The sequence below is a fragment of the Oncorhynchus tshawytscha genome, unplaced genomic scaffold (genome assembly GCF_018296145.1).
Source record: "Oncorhynchus tshawytscha isolate Ot180627B unplaced genomic scaffold, Otsh_v2.0 Un_contig_1952_pilon_pilon, whole genome shotgun sequence".
Lineage (NCBI taxonomy): Eukaryota > Metazoa > Chordata > Actinopteri > Salmoniformes > Salmonidae > Oncorhynchus > Oncorhynchus tshawytscha.
This window is the reverse complement of record NW_024609807.1, coordinates 1-20,000: the sequence shown is the minus strand read 5'-3', so window position 1 is coordinate 20,000 and position 20,000 is coordinate 1. Positions and strand designations below refer to the sequence as shown.

Here is a 20,000-nt window from a genome sequence, read left to right as displayed (position 1 = left end):
TTTTTCTCAGGGTTTCGCCTGCCATATCAGTTCTGTTATACTCACAGACAATATTTTGACAGTTTTGGAAACTTTAGAGTGTTTTATATCCTAATCTGTCAATTATATGCATATTCTAGCATCTGGTCCTGAGAAATAGGCCGTTTACTTTGGGAACGTTATTTTTCCAAACATAAAAAATATTGCCCCCTAGCTTCAAGAGGTTATTAATGATCTCCTCAGAGCAGACATACAGACGGTGGGAAACTCAGGAATGTTGGACCGTCTGAAACTCTAGACTGTTCTAGTCCGAGGAGAACTGAGCCCTGGCGACACCGGCCCAGATGGGTTGCGTCTCTTGTGTACAAAAAAGGAGATCATATTTTGACTTTTTTTTTGTTGACAGGAGGTAGCAGGCTACCTGACGTTTTGTTAATAATGTATCCACATGCTACCGTTTTCACAGATGCGGGGTCAGTTATATAGGAGAAAAATAGCCTTGTAGTGTTGTCATAAACAGTGCAGGGAGAGAGAAGCAGCTGTAGCAACACTTTAACCTCTACCTGTACTTCTATGTAAGGACACTCATTTTCATTTCCTGTTTGAGAACATATCCTGTTGGTGAACGGGACCCTGGTGAGGAGGAGAGGAGGGCCAATGGAAAAAGCCCTGAGCACCCTCAAAGAGCTCCCAGCATGCTTAGCATCTAGCCCGATATACAGGCAAAAAAACACACAGACACAGACACACATACACACACACACACACCCACACACACACACACACACACACACACACTCACTCCCCCACACACACACACATTCTCTTCTCCTGAACACAGAGGGAGAGTAAATATGCTTGTCACCTTTAAAACGTTCCCCTTTCGTCAGGCTGGGCTGAATAGATCCTTTGTATATCGTTAGCTGGTACTCACTGGCCCTCACAGGGCTTAGTTTGGCTGGTGCAGTCTGGAGGAGAGGGGAGAGAGAAGGAGGGGAGGGGAGAGGAGGGGGGGATATAGAGGAGGGGAGGGGAGAGGAGGGGGATATATAGAGGAGGGGAGGGGGGAGGGGGGGATATAGAGGAGGGGAGAGGAGGGGAGGAGGGGAGAGAGAGGTGAGAGGAGGAGGAGGGGAGGGGAGAGGAGAGACAGGGGATAGAGAGGAGGAGGGGAGAGAGAATGAGGTGAGAGGAGGAGGGGAGAGAGGGGGGAGAGAGGGGGGGGAGGAGGGGAGAGAGGGAGGAGGGGAGAGAGGAGGGGAGAGAAGGGGTGGTGAGAGGAGAGGGAGGGGATGGAGAGGGGGAGGAGGGGAGAGAGAATGAGGTGAGAGGAGGAGGGGAGAGAGAAGGAGGTGAGAGGAGGGGGAGGAGGGGAGGGAGGAGTGTGAAACTTAACCCTGTCCTGTCTGGATGGCTGTAGTTTGTCTTCACCTCTGTCCTACATCAATGCTGCATCATGGAGTGGGGATACTATGTACCAATCTATTTACTGGAGTAAGTGCTGTTTCTAGTGATTATGTTCTAGTTGTTCCTGTTAGATTTACAGTCTTTTGATTTATGGGTTTATGACTGTAGGCTTTTGAGGGACTTTAAAACTCTGTGACACCAGTTCATTCACAGTATGAGTATCAACTTGTGTTAGTCAGTCACTCAGTAGTTGGTCAGTAGTGTACAGTCAGTCACTCAGTAGTTGGTCAGTAGTGTACAGTCAGTCACTCCGTAGTTGGTCAGTAGTGTACAGTCAGTCACTCCGTAGTTGGTCAGTAGTGTACAGTCAGTCACTCCGTAGTTGGTCAGTGGTGTACAGTCAGTCACTCAGTAGTTGGTCAGTAGTGTACAGTCAGCCACTCAGTAGTTGGTCAGTAGTGTACAGTCAGCCACTCAGTAGTTGGTCAGTAGTGTACAGTCAGCCACTCCGTAGTTGATCAGTAGTGTACAGTCAGTCACTCTGTTGGTCAGTGGTGTACAGTCAGTTCCTCAGTAGTTGGTCAGTGAGTGTACAGTCATCTAACACAGAGGAACAGGGTAGTGAGAGGAGGAGCCATTCTAACACAGAGGAACAGGGCAGTGAGAGGAGGAGACCTCTAACACAGAGGAACAGGGTAGTGAGAGGAGGAGACCTCTCTAACACAGAGGAACAAGGTAGTGAAAGGAGGAGACCTCTAACACAGAGGAACAGGACAGTGAGAGGAGGAGACCTCTCTAACACAGAGGAACAGGGTAGTGAGAGGAGGAGACCTCTCTAACACAGAGGAACAGGTAGTGAGAGGAGGAGACCTCTAACACAGAGGAACAGGACAGTGAGAGGAGGAGACCTCTCTAACACAGAGGAACAGGACAGTGAGAGGAGGAGACCTCTCTAACACAGAGGAACAGGACAGTGAGAGGAGGAGACCTCTAACACAGAGGAACAGGACAGTGAGAGGAGGAGACCTCTCTAACACAGAGGAACAGGACAGTGAGAGGAGGAGACCTCTCTAACACAGAGGACCAGGACAGTGAGACGAGGAGACATCTCTAACACAGAGGAACATGGTAGTGAGTGGAGGAGTTCTCTCTAACATAGAGGAACAGGACAGTGAGAGGAGGAGACCTCTCTAACACAGAGGACCAGGGCAGTGAGAGGAGGAGACCTCTCTAACACAGAGGACCAGGGCAGTGAGAGGAGGAGACCTCTAACACAGAGGACCAGGGCAGTGAGAGGAGGAGACCTCTAACACAGAGGAACAGGACAGTGAGAGGAGGAGACCTCTCTAACACAGAGGAACAGGACAGTGAGAGGAGGAGACCTCTCTAACACAGAGGAACAGGACAGTGAGAGGAGCAGACCTCTCTAACACAGAGGAACAGGACAGTGAGAGGAGGAGACCTCTCTAACACAGAGGACCAGGGCAGTGAGAGGAGGAGACCTCTCTAACACAGAGGAACAGGACAGTAAGAGGAGGAGACCTCTCTAACACAGAGGACCAGGGCAGTGAGAGGAGGAGACCTCTAACACAGAGGAACAGGACAGTGAGAGGAGGAGACCTCTAACACAGAGGACCAGGGCAGTGAGAGGAGGAGACCTCTCTAACACAGAGGAACAGGACAGTGAGAGGAGGAGAACTCTCTAACACAGAGGAACAGGACAGTGAGAGGAGGATACATCTAACACAGAGGTGCTTTGAGAGGAGGGGGAACAGACAAAGGTTAAGGAGAGTTTCCTGTCCCCTCTAGTTAGGTAATGTGTCTGTTATAGACAGCCGTGTGTGTGTGTGTGTGTGTGTGTGTGTGTGTGTGTGGGGTGAAAAGAGCTGATTTTAATTGGAAAGAGGAAGTGTGTGTGATTACATGTCTATATGTATGAGAAAGAGAGAGGAACAGAAACAGAGGAGGGATATTCACTGCACAGCAGCAGGAGAGAGGAGTTGGTTTGTCTACAAAACACTATATTAACCAGCAGGGTCACACGGCAACTCCCTGCCAATCAGAGACTGACTGCCTCCCTGCCAATCAGAGACTGACTGCCTCCCTGCCAATCAGAGACTGACTGCCTCCCTGCCAATCAGAGACTGACTGCCTCCCTGCCAATCAGAGACAGACTGCCTCCCTGCCAATCAGAGACAGACTGCCTCCCTGCCAATCAGAGACAGACTGCCTCCCTGCCAATCAGAGACAGACTGCCTCCCTGCCCGAAGAGCAGTGCAGAGAGGGAGAGAGAGAGTAAAGCCCTTGAATTGAATTGAAAGGAGGAGAGGGAGGAGGAGAGAGAGATGTAAGGAGTGTGGGGGTATACTGCATCTTGCTGGAGGGACGCTCTCTCTCTCTCTCTCTCTCTCTTGCGTGCAACTTCTCTCTCTCTCTTCCCCCTGCCTTATCTCTCTTCCTCTCCCTCTCTATCTCTCTCTCTCTGTAAGCGTAGTTCTTCCTGCAGTCTGAGCCTGAGAGCACTGAGCTCTCTCTCTCTCTCTGTGTGTCTTGAGTTGTGTTCTGACCATGAGGACTCTCCATAGGTTGAAGTTGATGAGTTCCCCCAGCCTCAGTGACCTGGGAAAGAGTGACAAGGCAGCGTTGGAGGAGAGAGGGACACAGCAGAGAAAAGCTGGGGCTAACGCCACCTGGAACAGGTACTGTAGTCGAGACTCTGTGTGTGTGTGTCACCCTGCTTTGTGTCAGTCAGTGAACAGGAGGTACTGTAGTCTAGACTCTGTGTGTGTGTGTGTGTGTGTGTGTGTGTGTGTGTGTGTCACCCTGCTTTGTGTCAGTCAGTGAACAGGAGGTACTGTCGTCTAGACTCTGTGTGTGTGTGTGTGTGTGTGTGTGTGTGTGTGTGTGTGTGTGTGTGTGTGTGTGTGTGTCACCCTGCTCAGTGAACAGGAGGTACTGTAGTCTAGACTCTCTGTGTGTGTGTGTGTTTTCTGTGTCAGTCAGTGAACAGGAGGTACTGTAGTCGAGACTCTCTGTGTGTGTGTGTGTTTTGTGTCAGTCAGTGAACAGCAGGTACTGAACTTACTCCTTCCTTGTTGTGAAACTGACCGTTAGAAAGGACAGAGATGTGGTTGTTTGTCAGTCAGTCGTCTATGTCCCTGTCCTCTGAGATCTACACAGCTCTGTCCCTGTCCTCTGAGATCTACACAGCTCTGTCTATATGTCCCTGTCCTGTCCTCTGAGATCTACACAGCTCTGTCTATGTCCCTGTCCTGTCCTCTGAGATCTACACAGCTCTGTCTATGTGCCTGTCCTCTGACTACAGCTCTGTCTATGTCCCTGTCCTCTGAGATCTACACAGCTCTGTCTATGTCCTGTCCTCTGAGATCTACACAGCTCTGTCTATGAGATCCTCTTCCTGTCCTCTGAGATGAGATCTACACAGCTCTGTCTATGTCCCTGTCCTAGAGATCTACACAGCTCTGTCCCTGTCCTCTGAGATCTACACAGCTCTGTCCCTGTCCTCTGAGATCTACACAGCTCTGTCCCTGTCTCTGAGATCTACACAGCTCTGTCCCTGTCCTCTGAGATCTACACAGCTCTGTCCCTGTCCTCTGAGATCTACACAGCTCTGTCTATGTCCCTGTCCTGTCCTCTGAGATCTACACAGCTCTGTCTATGTCCCTGTCCTGTCCCTGTCCTCTGAGATCTACACTCTGTCTCTGTCTCTGATGTCTGTCCCTGTCCTGTCCTCTGAGATCTACACAGCTCTGTCTGAGATCTACACAGCTCTGTCTATGTCCCTGTCCTGTCCTCTGGGATCTACAGAGCTCTGTCCCTGTCCTGTCCTCTGAGATCTATACAGCTCTGTCTATGTCCCTGTCCTGTCCTCTGAGATCTACACAGCTCTGTCTATGTCCCTGTCCTGTCCTCTGAGATCTACACAGCTCTGTCTATGTCCCTGTCCTGTCCTCTGAGATCTACACAGCTCTGTCTATGTCCCTGTCCTGTCCTCTGAGATCTACACGTCTCTCTCTGGGATTTCCTTGAGAATGTCACACTGAATAAGCATTACTATAAGCATTACTGCCATCACTATTCCTAGTCTCATGAAGCCGTTTCCCAAATCAGAAAGGTCATTCATTCCTCAGTGACTCACAGACTGTGTTGCAGACCTGGGATCAGTGTGCTTCGTGATGACCTCTATATGACTGAGCAGAGAACTCTGAATAACTAACTTCTATAAGACTCCTACTAGTCACGTCAGATATACTAGCACGTTTACAGCACATTTACAGCACGTTTACAGCACATTTACAGCACGTTTACAGTACATTTACAGCACGTTTACAGTACATTTACAGTACATTTACAGCACGTTTACAGTACATTTACAGCACGTTTACAGTACATTTACAGCACATTTACAGCACGTTTACAGCACATTTACGACACACTTACAGTACATTTACAGTATATTTACGACACATTTACAGTACATTTACGACACATTTACAGTACATTTACGACACATTTACAGTACATTTACGACACATTTACAGTACATTTACGACACATTTACAGTACATTTACGACACATTTACAGTACATTTACGACACATTTACAGTACATTTACGACACATTTACAGTACATTTACGACACATTTACAGTACATTTACGACACATTTACAGCACATTTACGACACATTTACGACACATTTACAGTACATTTACAGCACATTTACGACACATTTACAGTACATTTACGACACATTTACAGTACATTTACGACACATTTACAGTACATTTACGACACACATACAGCACATTTACGACACATTTACAGCACATTTACGACACATTTACAGCACATTTATGACACATTTACGACACTTTTACAGTACATTTACAGCACATTTACTACACACATTCAGTCTGACTCATTATTATAGCTATCTCCCTGCGCCCGACCCGCCACAGGAGTCGCGATGAGACAAGGTTAGGGAGGGCCAAACCCTCCCTAACCCAGACGACGCTGGGCCAATTGTGCGCCGCCCCATGGGCCTCCCGGTCGTGGCCCGGCTGCGACAGAGCCTGGGTTCAAACCCAGAATCTCTAGTGGCACAGCTAGCACTGCGATGCAGTGCCTTAGACCACTGCGCCACTCGGGAGGCCTAGGTTATGGAAATGTTAGTTCATTTAATGTCATTATGTGTCAACCCCCAGCACCATCACTAGACAGTATTGAGTTAATGGTTATGATGCTGTGGTTAATGAATACTTGAGCATTGACTAAGGGTAGCGAACGCTAGATTGAAGGATGGATGGATGGCTGTGTGGACAGATGGATGACTGGATGGATGACTGGATGGATGGATGGCTATGTGGATGATGGATGGCTGTGTGGATGGATGGATGGATGGCTATGTGGATGGATGGGATGGCTAGATCAATGATGTGTGGATGGATGGATGGATGGCTGTGTGGATGGGTGGATGTGTGTGGATGGATGGATGGGATGGCTGTGTGGATGGATGGATGGCTGTGTGGATGGATGGATGGATGGGATGGCTGTGTGGATGGATGGATGGCTGTGTGGATGGATGGATGGCTGTGTGGATGGATGGGATGGATGATGGCTGTGTGGATGGATGGATGGCTGTGTGGATGGGTGGATGGCTAGATGGATGATGGATGGCTGTGTGGATGGGTGGATGGCTAGATGGATGATGGATGGCTGTGTGGATGGCTGAATGGTTGGATGGCTGAATGGATGGATGGCTGTGGGTATGGATGGATGGCTGAATGGTTGGATGGATGAATGGATGGATGGCTGTGGGTATGTGAAACTACTGTGTGAGTGATAATTGGACTGTACGTTCTGATCATCTCTCTATTGTTTGTTTGTTTGCTGCAGCTGCTTTCTCCCCTGCTGTACTCTAACACTGTCTCCCGTTGTGTGTGTGTGTGTGTGTGTGTGTGTGTGTGTGTGTGTGTGTGTGTGTGTGTGTGTGTGTGTGTGTGTGTGTGTGTGTGTGTGTGTGTGTGTGTGTGTGTGTGTGTGTGTGTGTGTGTGTGTGTGTGTGTGTGTGTGTGTGTGTGTGTGTTCCTGCAGCATCCACAATGCGGTGATAGCTGTGTTCCAGAGGAAAGACCTGGGAGAGAATGACCTCTACATCCTCAATGAGGGAGTCAGGTGACATACTGTATAACCTCTGACCTCTACCTATACACTTCTATTGCTCTCTGTCTCTCTCTCTCTATCTGTTTCTTTCGCTCCCTGTCGCTCTCTGTTTTTCTCTCTCTCTCTGTTTCTCTCTGTTTCTCTCTGTTTCTCTCTCTCTGTTTCTCTCTCTCTGTTTCTCTCTCTCTGTTTCTCTCTCTCTCTGTTTCTCTCTCTCTCTGTTTCTCTCTCTCTCTGTTTCTCTCTCTCTGTTTCTCTCTCTCTGTTTCTCTCTCTCTTTCTCTCTCTCTATTTCTCTCTCTCTGTTTCTCTCTCTCTCTGTCGCTCTCTCTCTTTCTCTCTCTGTTTCTCAATTCAATTCAATTCAAGGGCTTTATTGGCATGGGAAACATGTGTTAACATTGCCAAAGCAAGTGAGGTAGATAATATATAAAGTGAATACAGTGCCTTGCGAAAGTATTCGGCCCCCTTGAACTTTGCGACCTTTTGCCACATTTCAGGCTTCAAACATAAAGTTATAAAACTGTATTTTTTTGTGAAGAATCAACAACAAGTGGGACGACATTTATTGGATATTTCAAACTTTTTTAACAAATCAAAAACTGAAAAATTGGGCGTGCAAAATTATTCAGCCCCTTTACTTTCAGTGCAGCAAACTCTCTCCAGAAGTTCAGTGAGGATCTCTGAATGATCCAATGTTGACCTAAATGACTAATGATGATAAATACAATCCACCTGTGTGTAATCAAGTCTCCGTATAAATGCACCTGCACTGTGATAGTCTCAGAGGTCCGTTAAAAGCGCAGAGAGCATCATGAAGAACAAGGAACACACCAGGCAGGTCCGAGATACTGTTGTGAAGAAGTTTAAAGCCGGATTTGGATACAAAAAGATTTTCCAAGCTTTAAACATCCCAAGGAGCACTGTGCAAGCGATAATATTGAAATGGAAGGAGTATCAGACCACTGCAAATCTACCAAGACCTGGCCGTCCCTCTAAACTTTCAGCTCATACAAGGAGAAGACTGATCAGAGATGCAGCCAAGAGGCCCATGATCACTCTGGATGAACTGCAGAGATCTACAGCTGAGGTGGGAGACTCTGTCCATAGGACAACAATCAGTCGTATATTGCACAAATCTGGCCTTTATGGAAGAGTGGCAAGAAGAAAGCCATTTCTTAAAGATATCCATAAAAAGTGTCATTTAAAGTTTGCCACAAGCCACCTGGGAGACACACCAAACATGTGGAAGAAGGTGCTCTGGTCAGATAAAACCAAAATCTAACTTTTTAGCAACAATGCAAAACGTTATGTTTGGCGTAAAAGCAACACAGCTCATGACCCTGAACACACCATCCCCACTGTCAAACATGGTGGTGGCAGCATCATGGTTTGGGCCTGCTTTTCTTCAGCAGGGACAGGGAAGATGGTTAAAATTGATGGGAAGATGGATGGAGCCAAATACAGGACCATTCTGGAAGAAAACCTGATGGAGTCTGCAAAAGACCTGAGACTGGGACGGAGATTTGTCTTCCAACAAGACAATGATCCAAAACATAAAGCAAAATCTACAATGGAATGGTTCAAAAATAAACATATCCAGGTGTTAGAATGGCCAAGTCAAAGTCCAGACCTGAATCCAATCGAGAATCTGTGGAAAGAACTGAAAACTGCTGTTCACAAATGCTCTCCATCCAACCTCACTGAGCTCGAGCTATTTTGCAAGGAGGAATGGGAAAAAATGTCAGTCTCTCGAATTGCAAAACTGATAGAGACATACCCCAAGCGACTTACAGCTGTAATCGCAGCAAAACGTGGCGCTACAAAGTATTAACTTAAGGGGGCTGAATAATTTTGCACGCCCAATTTTTCAGTTTTTGATTTGTTAAAAAAGTTTGAAATATCCAATAAATGTCGTTCCACTTCATGATTGTGTCCCACTTGTTGATTCTTCACAAAAAAATACAGTTTTATATCTTTATGTTTGAAGCCTGAAATGTGGCAAAAGGTCGCAAAGTTCAAGGGGGCCGAATACTTTCGCAAGGCACTGTATATAAAGTGAAAAACAATAAAAATTAACAGTAAACATTACACATACAGAAGTTTCAAAACAATAAAGACATTACAAATGTCATATTATATATATATATATATACAGTGTTTTAACAATGTACAAATGGTTAAAGGACACAAGATAAAATAAATAAGCATAAATATGGGTTGTATTTACAATGGTGTTTGTTCTTCACTGGTTGCCCTTTTCTCGTGGCAACAGGTCACATCATGCTGCTGTGATGGCACACTGTGGAATTTCACCCAGTAGATATGGGAGTTTTTCAAAATTGGATTTGTTTTCGAATTCTTTGTGGATCTGTGTAATCTGAGGGAAATATGTCTCTCTAATATGGTCATACATTGGGCAGGAGGTTAGGAAGTGCAGCTCAGTTTCCACCTCATTTTGTGGGCAGTGAGCACATAGCCTGTCTTCTCTTGAGAGCCATGTCTGCCTACGGCGGCCTTTCTCAATAGCAAGGCTATGCTCACTGAGTCTGTACATAGTCAAAGCTTTCCTTAATTTTGGGTCAGTCACAGTGGTCAGGTATTCTGCCGCTGTGTACTCTCTGTGTAGGGCCAAATAGCATTCTAGTTTGCTCTGTTTTTTGTTCAATTCTTTCCAATGTGTCAAGTAATTATCTTTTTGTTTTCTCATGATTTGGTTGGGTCTAATTGTGCTGCTGTCCTGGGGCTCTGTAGGGTGTTTGTGTTTGTGAACAGAGCCCCAGGACCAGCTTGCTTAGGGGACTCTTCTCCAGGTTCATCTCTCTGTAGGTGATGGCTTTGTTATGGAAGGTTTGGGAATCGCTTCCTTTTAGGTGGTTATAGAATTTAACGGCTCTTTTCTGGATTTTGATAATTAGTGGGTATCGGCCTAATTCTGCTCTGCATGCATTATTTGGTGTTCTACGTTGTACACGGAGGATATTTTTGCAGAATTTTGCGTGCAGAGTCTCAATCTGGTGTTTGTCCCATTTTGTGAAGTCTTGGTTGGTGAGCGGACCCCAGACCTCACAACCATAAAGAGCAATGGGCTCTATGACTGATTCAAGTATTTTTAGCCAAATCCTGATTGGTATGTTGAAATTTATGTTCCTTTTGATGGCATAGAATGCCCTTCTTGCCTTGTCTCTCAGATCGTTCACAGCTTTGTGGAAGTTACCTGTGGCGCTGATGTTTAGGCCAAGGTTTCTCTCTCTCTGTCGCTCTCTCTGTTTTTCTCTCTGTTTTTCTCTCTGTTTCTCTCTCTGTTTCTCTCTCTGTTTCTCTCTCTCTGTTTCTCTCTCTGTTTCTCTCTCTGTTTCTCTCTCTGTTTCTCTCTCTGTTTCTCTCTCTGTTTCTCTCTCTGTTTCTCTCTCTGTTTCTCTCTCTCTGTTTCTCTCTCTGTTTCTCTCTCTGTTTCTCTCTCTCTGTTTCTCTCTCTCTGTTTCTCTCTCTCTGTTTCTCTCTCTGTTTCTCTCTCTCTGTTTCTCTCTCTGTTTCTCTCTCTCTGTTTCTCTCTGTTTCTCTCTCTGTTTCTCTCTCTGTTTCTCTCTCTCTGTTTCTCTCTCTGTTTCTCTCTCTCTGTTTCTCTCTCTGTTTCTCTCTCTGTTTCTCTCTCTGTTTCTCTCTCTGTTTCTCTCTCTGTTTCTCTCTCTGTTTCTCTCTTTCTGTTTCTCTTTGTTTCTCGCTCTCTGTTTCTCTCTCTGCCTCTGCCAGTCACACACTTTCTCATCTCTCCTCACAACTCTAATAACCCCAGCTGTAAGAATGACCCTGCTGTTAGTAAAACAACACAGTAGACAGAGTTTCACCTGTTTCACCTTCTTGGTAAACACAGTAGAAATGACCAGAAAGTGAGATCTGTGAAGAGCAAATTGAATAGCGTATTTCAAATGGTTTGACTTGGTGGTGGTGCTAGCTAGTGTTATCTTTATATATGCATGAGCAGCTCTTTGTACATCAGGCTCAGAGGATTCATTTTAACGGGCCAAAGCATTCTGCCTGGTTTTAACTGTATATTGATATTGACTTGCCTTCTGTTTTGAGGTTGCGGTGTAAATGTGAGAATGTGTTGCCAGGGTGGAATGGAAAAACCATATGCCTGTTATACAGTCATACACCCACTCCCCACATATGCACACAATAACAAGGCAAACCCACAAACACAAATGGCTGGTGTTCGTAGAACCTGCCTAGTGTTTCAGTGCTCAGTAGAATTGCCACTCAGTGACATGTAGTGGGCCGTTTTTAACCACTTAGAACATGTTCCTAATGGTTGAAAAATGTTGACACATTCACACACAACTCTGTGCTTGAAGAAGTCAAGTTTGTAAGACTGCAGGATAAGATGCAAATTGTTTTTTTGCCTCTCTCTCTTCTTTCTCTCTCTCTCTCTCTCTCTCTTTCTCTCTCTCTCGCTCTGTCTCTCTCTCTCTCTCTCTCTCTCTCGCTCTGTCTCTCTCTCTCTGTCTCTCTCTCTCTCTGTCTCTCTCTCTTTCTCTCTCTCTTCTCTCTCTCTCTCTCTTTCTCTCTCTCTCTCTCTCTCTCTCTCTTTCTCTCTCTCTCTCTTTCTCTCCCTCCCTCATACGGTGCATTCAGGAAAATATTCAGAAGCCTTGAATTTTTCCAGACTTTGTTACATTACAGCCTTATTCTAAAATGGATTAAATAAACATTAGCCCATAATGACAAAGAGAAAACAGGTTTGTAGAAATGTTTGCAAATTTATTAAAAATAAAAAAAAACGATACCAAATGTATTTACATAAGTATTCAGACCCTTTGCTCTGAGACTCTAAATGTAGCTCAGGTTCATCCTGTTCCCATTGATCATCCTTGAGATGTTTCTACAACTTGATTGGAGTCCACCAGTGGTAAATTCAATTGATTGGACATGATTTGGAAAGGCCCACACCTGTCTATATAAAGGTCCCACAGATGTCAGGGCAAAAACCAAGCCATGAGGTTGAAGGAATTGTCCGTAGAGCTCAGAGACAGGATTGTGTCGAGGCACAGATCTGGGGAAGGGTACCAAAAATTTCTGCAGCATTGAAGCTCCCCAAGAACTCAATGGCCTCCATCATTCTCCCCCAAGACTCTCCCACTTCCTAGAGCTGGCCATCCTGCCAAAGTGAGCAGTCGGGGGAGAAGGGCCTTGGTCAGGGAGGTGACCAAGAACCCGATGGTCACTCTGAAAGAGCTCCAGAGGTCCTCTGTGGAGATGGGAGAAACTTCCAGAAGGACAACCATCTCTGCAGGACTCCAACCATCTCTGCAGGACACCAATCAGGCCTTTATGGTAGAGTGGCCAGACGGAAGACACTCCTCAGTAGAAGGTACAGGCAAGCCCACTTGGAGTTTGTCAAAAGGCACCTAAGGACTCTCAGACCATTTGAAGCAAGATTGTCTGGTCTGATGAAACCAAGAGTGCCAAGCATCACGTCTGGAGGAAAGCTGGCATCATCCCTACGGTGAAACATGGTGGTGGCAGCATTATGTTGTGGGGATGTTTTTCAGCGGCAGGGGACAGTGAGACTAGTCAGGATTGACGGAAAGATGAACGGAGCAAAGTATGGAGAGATCCTTGATGAAAACCTGCGCCAGATCGCTAAGGACCTCAGACTGGGGCCAAGGTTCACCTTCCAACAGGACAACGACCCTAAGCACACAGCCAAGACAACACAGGAGTTTGGGACAAGTCTCTGAATATCCATGAGTGGCCCAGCGAGAACCCGGACTTGAACCCGATCGAACATCTCTGGAGAGACCTGAAAATATCTGTGCAGCGATGCTCCCGATCCAACCTGACAGAGCTTGAGAGGATCTGCAGAGAAAAATGGGAGAAACTCCCCAAATACTGGTGTGCCAAGCTTGAAGTGTCATACCCAAGAAGTTTTGAGGCTGAAATCGCTGCCACAGGTGCTTCAACAAAGTACTGAGTAAAGGGTCTGAATTCTTGTGTAAATGCGATACTTCTGTTTTTTTCTGTAGGTCTGGACGAGTCCAGGGCTGACATCCTAGTCTTTCTGTAGGTCTGGACGAGTCCAGGGCTGACATCCTAGTCTTTCTGTAGGTCTGGACGAGTCCAGGGCTGACATCCTAGTCTTTTTGTAGGTCTGGACGAGTCCAGGACTGACATCCTAGTCTTTCTGTAGGTCTGGACGAGTCCAGGACTGACATCCTAGTCTTTCTGTAGGACTGGACGAGTCCAGGGCTGACATCCTAGTCTTTCTGTAGGTCTGGATGAGTTCAGGGCTGACATCCTAGTCTGGGGTGAGAGGGCCTTTGCAGGGCTTCTCTCTGTCTGTCTGTCTGTCTGTCTGTCTGTCTGTCTGTCTGTCTGTCTGTCTGTCTGTCTGTCTGTCTGTCTGTCTGTGTGTCTGTGTGTCTGTGTGTCTGTGTGTCTGTGTGTCTGTGTGTCTGTGTGTCTGTGTGTCTGTGTGTCTGTGTGGTCTGGTCTAAGAAAGAGCCTCAAACCATGTTGCCATGTTAGTATGTTACTTGACATTTGGGCTGTTACCCCCCCCATTCCCCCATAGACATGTTCAAACATACAGCCAAGCATCAAACAGGCAGACAGGCACGTAAGCAAGCAGGCAAGTAAGCACACACACCCTTCACATTCACCCTGATGCGCGTGTAAGAGGTTGTTCCTTGCATTAGACATAGCCCAGGGTTATGGTTGGACTTCAGACTGTAATGCCATGATGTTGTCAATTCACCATAGTCTTATTACACACGACTCTCTGCTTCAACATAATGAGGCTGTTTCCATTGTATGGCTTATTTCTCATCAGGCCCAATCCTGTAGAGCGCTGTGTGTGTGTGTGTGTGTGTGTGTGTGTGTCTGAATGTAGTGTTTGTATTGGACACCACAATCTACAGACTTAATAAAACGTGATGGCTTGGGGACATGATGTCAGCCCTGCCGATTACTGGAGTATAAATGATTCAACTCAACAACAACAGACATTCTACTGTTTCCAGGATACGTACCACAGTGCTACAGTACTTAGACAGGCTTGTAACGGTGTGGACACAGCTCTCTCATTTCCTGAATCTGGAGCTACCTGACCGAACACAGTAACACACACAGCCTGCTGTTTGACAGGTAGAACAAAGGGCAGCTTGGTTCTTTGGCAAAGATCTTTGTCATCATGGCCAATTATCCCAATGATTTATAGTTTAGAAACTGATTCAATGTGTTGCATTTCAACTGCTGTTTAATCGTGTCGGGGGAAATAAAGTACTAAGTCTCCTCGGGAACGAGTCAGCTGAGTAACTAGGCTGTTGGACATGACTCTATACCCTGTCTTCCAGTCAGCTGAGTAACTAGGCTGTTGGACATGACTCTATACCCTGTCTTGAGTAACTAGGCTGTTGGACGTGACTCTATACCCTGTCTTCCAGTCAGCTGAGTAACTAGGCTGTTGGACGTGACTCTATACCCTGTCTTCCAGTCAGCTGAGTAACTAGGCTGTTGGACGTGACTCTATACCCTGTCTTCCAGTCAGCTGAGTAACTAGGCTGTTGGACGTGACTCTATACCCTGTCTTCCAGTCAGCTGAGTAACTAGGCTGTTGGACGTGACTCTATACCCTGTCTTCCAGTCAGCTGAGTAACTAGGCTGTTGGACGTGACTCTATACCCTGTCTTCCAGTCAGCTGAGTAACTAGGCTGTTGGACGTGACTCTATACCCTGTCTTCCAGTCAGCTGAGTAACTAGGCTGTTGGACGTGACTCTATACCCTGTCTTCCAGTCAGCTGAGTAACTAGGCTGTTGGACGTGACTCTATACCCTGTCTTCCAGTCAGCTGAGTAACTAGGCTGTTGGACATGACTCTATACCCTGTCTTCCAGTCAGCTGAGTAACTAGGCTGTTGGACATGACTCTATACCCTGTCTTCCAGTCAGCTGAGTAACTAGGCTGTTGGACGTGACTCTATACCCTGTCTTCCAGTCAGCTGAGTAACTAGGCTGTTGGACGTGACTCTATACCCTGTCTTCCAGTCAGCTGAGTAACTAGGCTGTTGGACATGACTCTATACCCTGTCTTCCAGTCAGCTGAGTAACTAGGCTGTTGGACATGACTCTATACCCTGTCTTCCAGTCAGCTGAGTAACTAGGCTGTTGGACATGACTCTATACCCTGTCTTCCAGTCAGCTGAGTAACTAGGCTGTTGGACATGACTCTATACCCTGTCTTCCAGTCAGCTGAGTAACTAGGCTGTTGGACATGACTCTATACCCTGTCTTCCAGTCAGCTGAGTAACTAGGCTGTTGGACATGACTCTATACCCTGTCTTCCAGTCAGCTGAGTAACTAGGCTGTTGGACGTGACTCTATACCCTGTCTTCCAGTCAGCTGAGTAACTAGGCTGTTGGACATGACTCTATACCCTGTCTTCCAGTCAGCTGAGTAACTAGGCTGTTGGACATGACTCTATACCCTGTCTTCCAGTCAGCTGAGTAACTAGGCTGTTGGACGTGACTCTATACCCTGTCTTCCAGTCAGCTGAGTAACTAGGCTGTTGGACATGACTCTATACCCTGTCTTCCAGTCAGCTGAGTAACTAGGCTGTTGGACGTGACTCTATACCCTGTCTTCCAGTCAGCTGAGTAACTAGGCTGTTGGACATGACTCTATACCCTGTCTTCCAGTCAGATTATAAACTCTGTCAGTCCGTTGCTGCTGTACCAGACATGATGGGTAATTTCCTGTGTGGTTATGAGGAGCCCTGTGACCTTCTCGTTACGGGATGTGAAAAAGGAAGTACCTGTCTTACTCTCCAGTCTACCACAGGACAGTGGTGTAAAGTACTTAAGGAAAAATACTTTAAAGTACTACTTACGTCATTTTTGAGGTGTCTGTACTTTACTATTTATCTTTATGACAACTTTTACTTCACTACATCCCTAAAGCAAATAATGTACTTTTTACTCCATAAATTTTCCCTGCCACCCAAAAGTACTCGTTACATTCTGAATGCTTAGCAGGACAGGAAAATGGTCCAATTCACACACTTATCAAGAGAACATCCCTGTTCATCCCTACTGCCTCTGATCTGGTGGACTCAATAAACACACATGCTTCATTTGTAAATGATGTCTGAGTGTTGGAGTGTGAATGTTGCAGGACAGGAACATGGTCCAATTCACCAAGCTATCTGTAAATGATGTGACCAGGCTATCTGTAAATGATGTCTGAGTGTTGGAGTGTGCACCAGGCTATCTGTAAATGATGTCTGAGTGTTGGAGTGTGACCAGGCTATCTGTAAATGATGTCTGAGTGTTGGAGTGTGACCAGGCTATCTGTAAATGATGTCTGAGTGTTGGAGTGTGACCAGGCTATCTGTAAATGATGTCTGAGTGTTGGAGTGTGACCAGGCTATCTGTAAATGATGTCTGAGTGTTGGAGTGTGCACCAGGCTATCTGTAAATGATGTCTGAGTGTTGGAGTGTGCACCACCAGGCTATCTGTAAATGATGTCTGAGTGTTGGAGTGTGCACCAGGCTATCTGTAAATGATGTCTGAGTGTTGGAGTGTGCACCAGGCTATCTGTAAATGATGTCTGAGTGTTGGAGTGTGACCAGGCTATCTGTAAATGATGTCTGAGTGTTGGAGTGTGACCAGGCTATCTGTAAATGATGTCTGAGTGTTGGAGTGTGACCAGGCTATCTGTAAATGATGTCTGAGTGTTGGAGTGTGACCAGGCTATCTGTACATGATGTCTGAGTGTTGGAGTGTGCCAGGCTATCTGTAAATGATGTCTGAGTGTTGGAGTGTGCACCAGGCTATCTGTAAATGATGTCTGAGTGTTGGAGTGTGCACCAGGCTATCTGTAAATGATGTCTGAGTGTTGGAGTGTGCACCAGGCTATCTGTAATTATGGTGCTGTCTGGTTAATATCAGGGATTTGAAATGATTTATACTTTTGAAACTTAAGTATATTTTAGCAATTACATTAACTTTTGATGAAATACAAATACTTGTAGACTTCTGACTCATGTTTTTATTTTATTTAATCTTTATTTAACCTGGGAACAGTGGGTTAACTGGTGGGTTAACTGGTCTAGGAACAGTGGGTTAACTGGTCTAGGAACAGTGGGTTAACTGGTCTAGGAAAACAGTAGGAACAGTAAGGAACAGTGGGTTAACTGGTCTAGGAACAGCTGGGTTAACTGGTCTAGGAACAGTGGGTTAACTGGTCTAGGAACAGTGGGGGTTAACTGGTCTAGGAACAGTGTTAACTGGTCTAGGAACAGTGGGTTAACTGGTCTAGGAACAGTGGGTTAACTGGTCTAGGAACAGTGGGTTAACTGGTCTAGGAACAGTGGGTTAACTGGTCTAGGAACAGTGGGTTAACTGGTCTAGGAACAGTGGGTTAACTGGTCTAGGAACAGTGGGTTAACTGGTCTAGGAACAGTGGGTTAACTGGTCTAGGAACAGTGGGTTAACTGGTCTAGGAACAGTGGGTTAACTGGTCTAGGAACAGTGGGTTAACTGGTCTAGGAACAGTGGGTTAACTGGTCTAGGAACAGTGGGTTAACTGGTCTAGGAACAGAACTGGTCTAGGAACAGTTAACTGGTCTAGGAACAGTGGGTTAACTGGTCTAGGAACAGTGGGTTAACTGGTCTAGGAACAGTGGGTTAACTGGTCTAGGAACAGTGGGTTAACTGGTCTAGGAACAGTGGGTTAACTGGTCTAGGAACAGAACAGTGGGTTAACTGGTCTAGGAACAGTGGGTTAACTGGTCTAGGAACAGTGGGTTAACTGGTCTAGGAACAGTGGGTTAACTGGTCTAGGAACAGTGGGTTAACTGCCTGTTCAGGGGCAGAATGACAGATTTGTACCTTGTCAGCTCGGGGTTTGAACTTGCAACCTGCCGCCCCACTAGGCTACCCTGCCGCCCCACTAGGCTACCCTGCCGCCCCACTAGGCTACCCTGCCGCCCCACTAGGCTACCCTGCCGCCCCACTAGGCTACCCTGCCGCCCCACTAGGCTACCCTGCCGCCCCACTAGGCTACCCTGCCGCCCCACTAGGCTACCCTGCCGCCCCACTAGGCTACCCTGCCGCCCCTGGGTGAATTTCACTTTTACTTGAGTCATTTTCCATTCAGGTATCTTTATCTTTACTCCAGGATGATAATTAGGTACTTTTTCCACCACTGCCAGAGGACCTGTTTAGGAATCTACACTGAGTGGACAAAACATTAAGAACACTTCCCTAATGTTAAGTTGCACCCCCTTTTGCCCTCAGAACAGCATTCAATTCATTGTGGCGTGGACTCTATAAGGTGTGGAAAGCGTTCCACAGGGAGGCTGGTCCATGTTGACTCCAATGCTTCCCACAGCTGTGTCACTAGAAACTGAAGGAGCGTGACACAAACCGGTGCTCCTGGCACCTACTACCAGACCCCGTTCAAAGGCACTTAAACCTTTTGTCTTGCCCATTCACCCTCTGAATAACACACACAATCCATGTCTCAAGGCTTAAAACTCCCTCCTTTAACCCGTCTCCTCCCCTCCATCTACACTGACTGAAGTGGATTTAACAAGTGACGTCAATAAGGGATCATATCTTTCACCAGGATTCACCTGGTCAGCCTGTCATGCAAAGAGCAGATGTTCTTAATGTTTTGTAAACTCAGTGTATAGATATGCCTTGGCTTTGACCAATACCTCCTCCATTTCCCTAACTTTTAACAAGTCGGGTACCACACAGTGTTCATAGAGCAAGTAAGGTGTTGGTGTTGTCACTGGGCTGGCTGGGAGCGAGTGGGTTTAGGGGTGGGAAAGGGCACAGAGGGGTGGAATGAGGGTGAGAAGGGTGAGGGAAGAGAGGCAGTGAGAAGGGTGAGGAAGAGAGAGAGGCAGTGAGAAGGGTGAGGGAAGGAGAGAGGCAGTGAGAAGGGTGAGGAAAGAGAGAGGGCAGTGAGAAGGGTGAGGAAGAGAGAGAGGCAGGCAGTGAGAAGGGTGAGGAAAGGGAGAGAGGCAGTGAGGAAAGGGTGAGAAAGAAGAGAGAGGCAGTGAGAAGGGTGAGGGAAGAGAGAGAGGCAGTGAGAAGGGTGAGGAAGCAGTGTTGAAAGGGTGAGGAAGGAGACAGGAACAATGTGGCATAGTGAGAAGGGTCAGTGAGAAGGGTGAGGAAGGGAGAGAGGCAGTCTACTTGAGGGAAGGGAGAGAGGCTGTGTGTGAGGAAAGAGAGAGAGGCACCCAGTTCAGGAATGTTGAAACTGTGGCATGTTTCTAGCCTCTCTTCTGTGTGTCCACCCAGTTCAGAATGTTAAACTGCTGTTTTCTTCTAGACAACTACTGAAGACGGAGCTGGGCTCTTTCTTCACCGAATACCTCCAGGTAAGAGACTGTCTCTCTGCACCTCAGCACTGAT

General features: G+C 46.6%; 1 protein-coding gene across 9 annotated transcripts in view; it reads left to right on the top strand.

The window, feature by feature from the left end:
* The window catches only part of LOC121845962 (proline-rich protein 5-like), a gene marked incomplete at its 3' end in the record, with an annotated part of 42,306 nt that extends 22,340 nt beyond the window's left edge, over positions 1-19,966 (top strand). For 8 of the 9 annotated variants that reach the window (XM_042318518.1, XM_042318514.1, XM_042318517.1 and 5 more), the window contains 3 exon segments: positions 3,972-4,085; positions 7,504-7,584; positions 19,918-19,966. In XM_042318518.1, the coding sequence (XP_042174452.1) occupies positions 3,972-4,085; positions 7,504-7,584; positions 19,918-19,966 (244 nt within the window). 9 annotated transcript variants of the gene reach the window in all.
* Between the last annotated feature and the right edge of the window lie 34 nt (positions 19,967-20,000).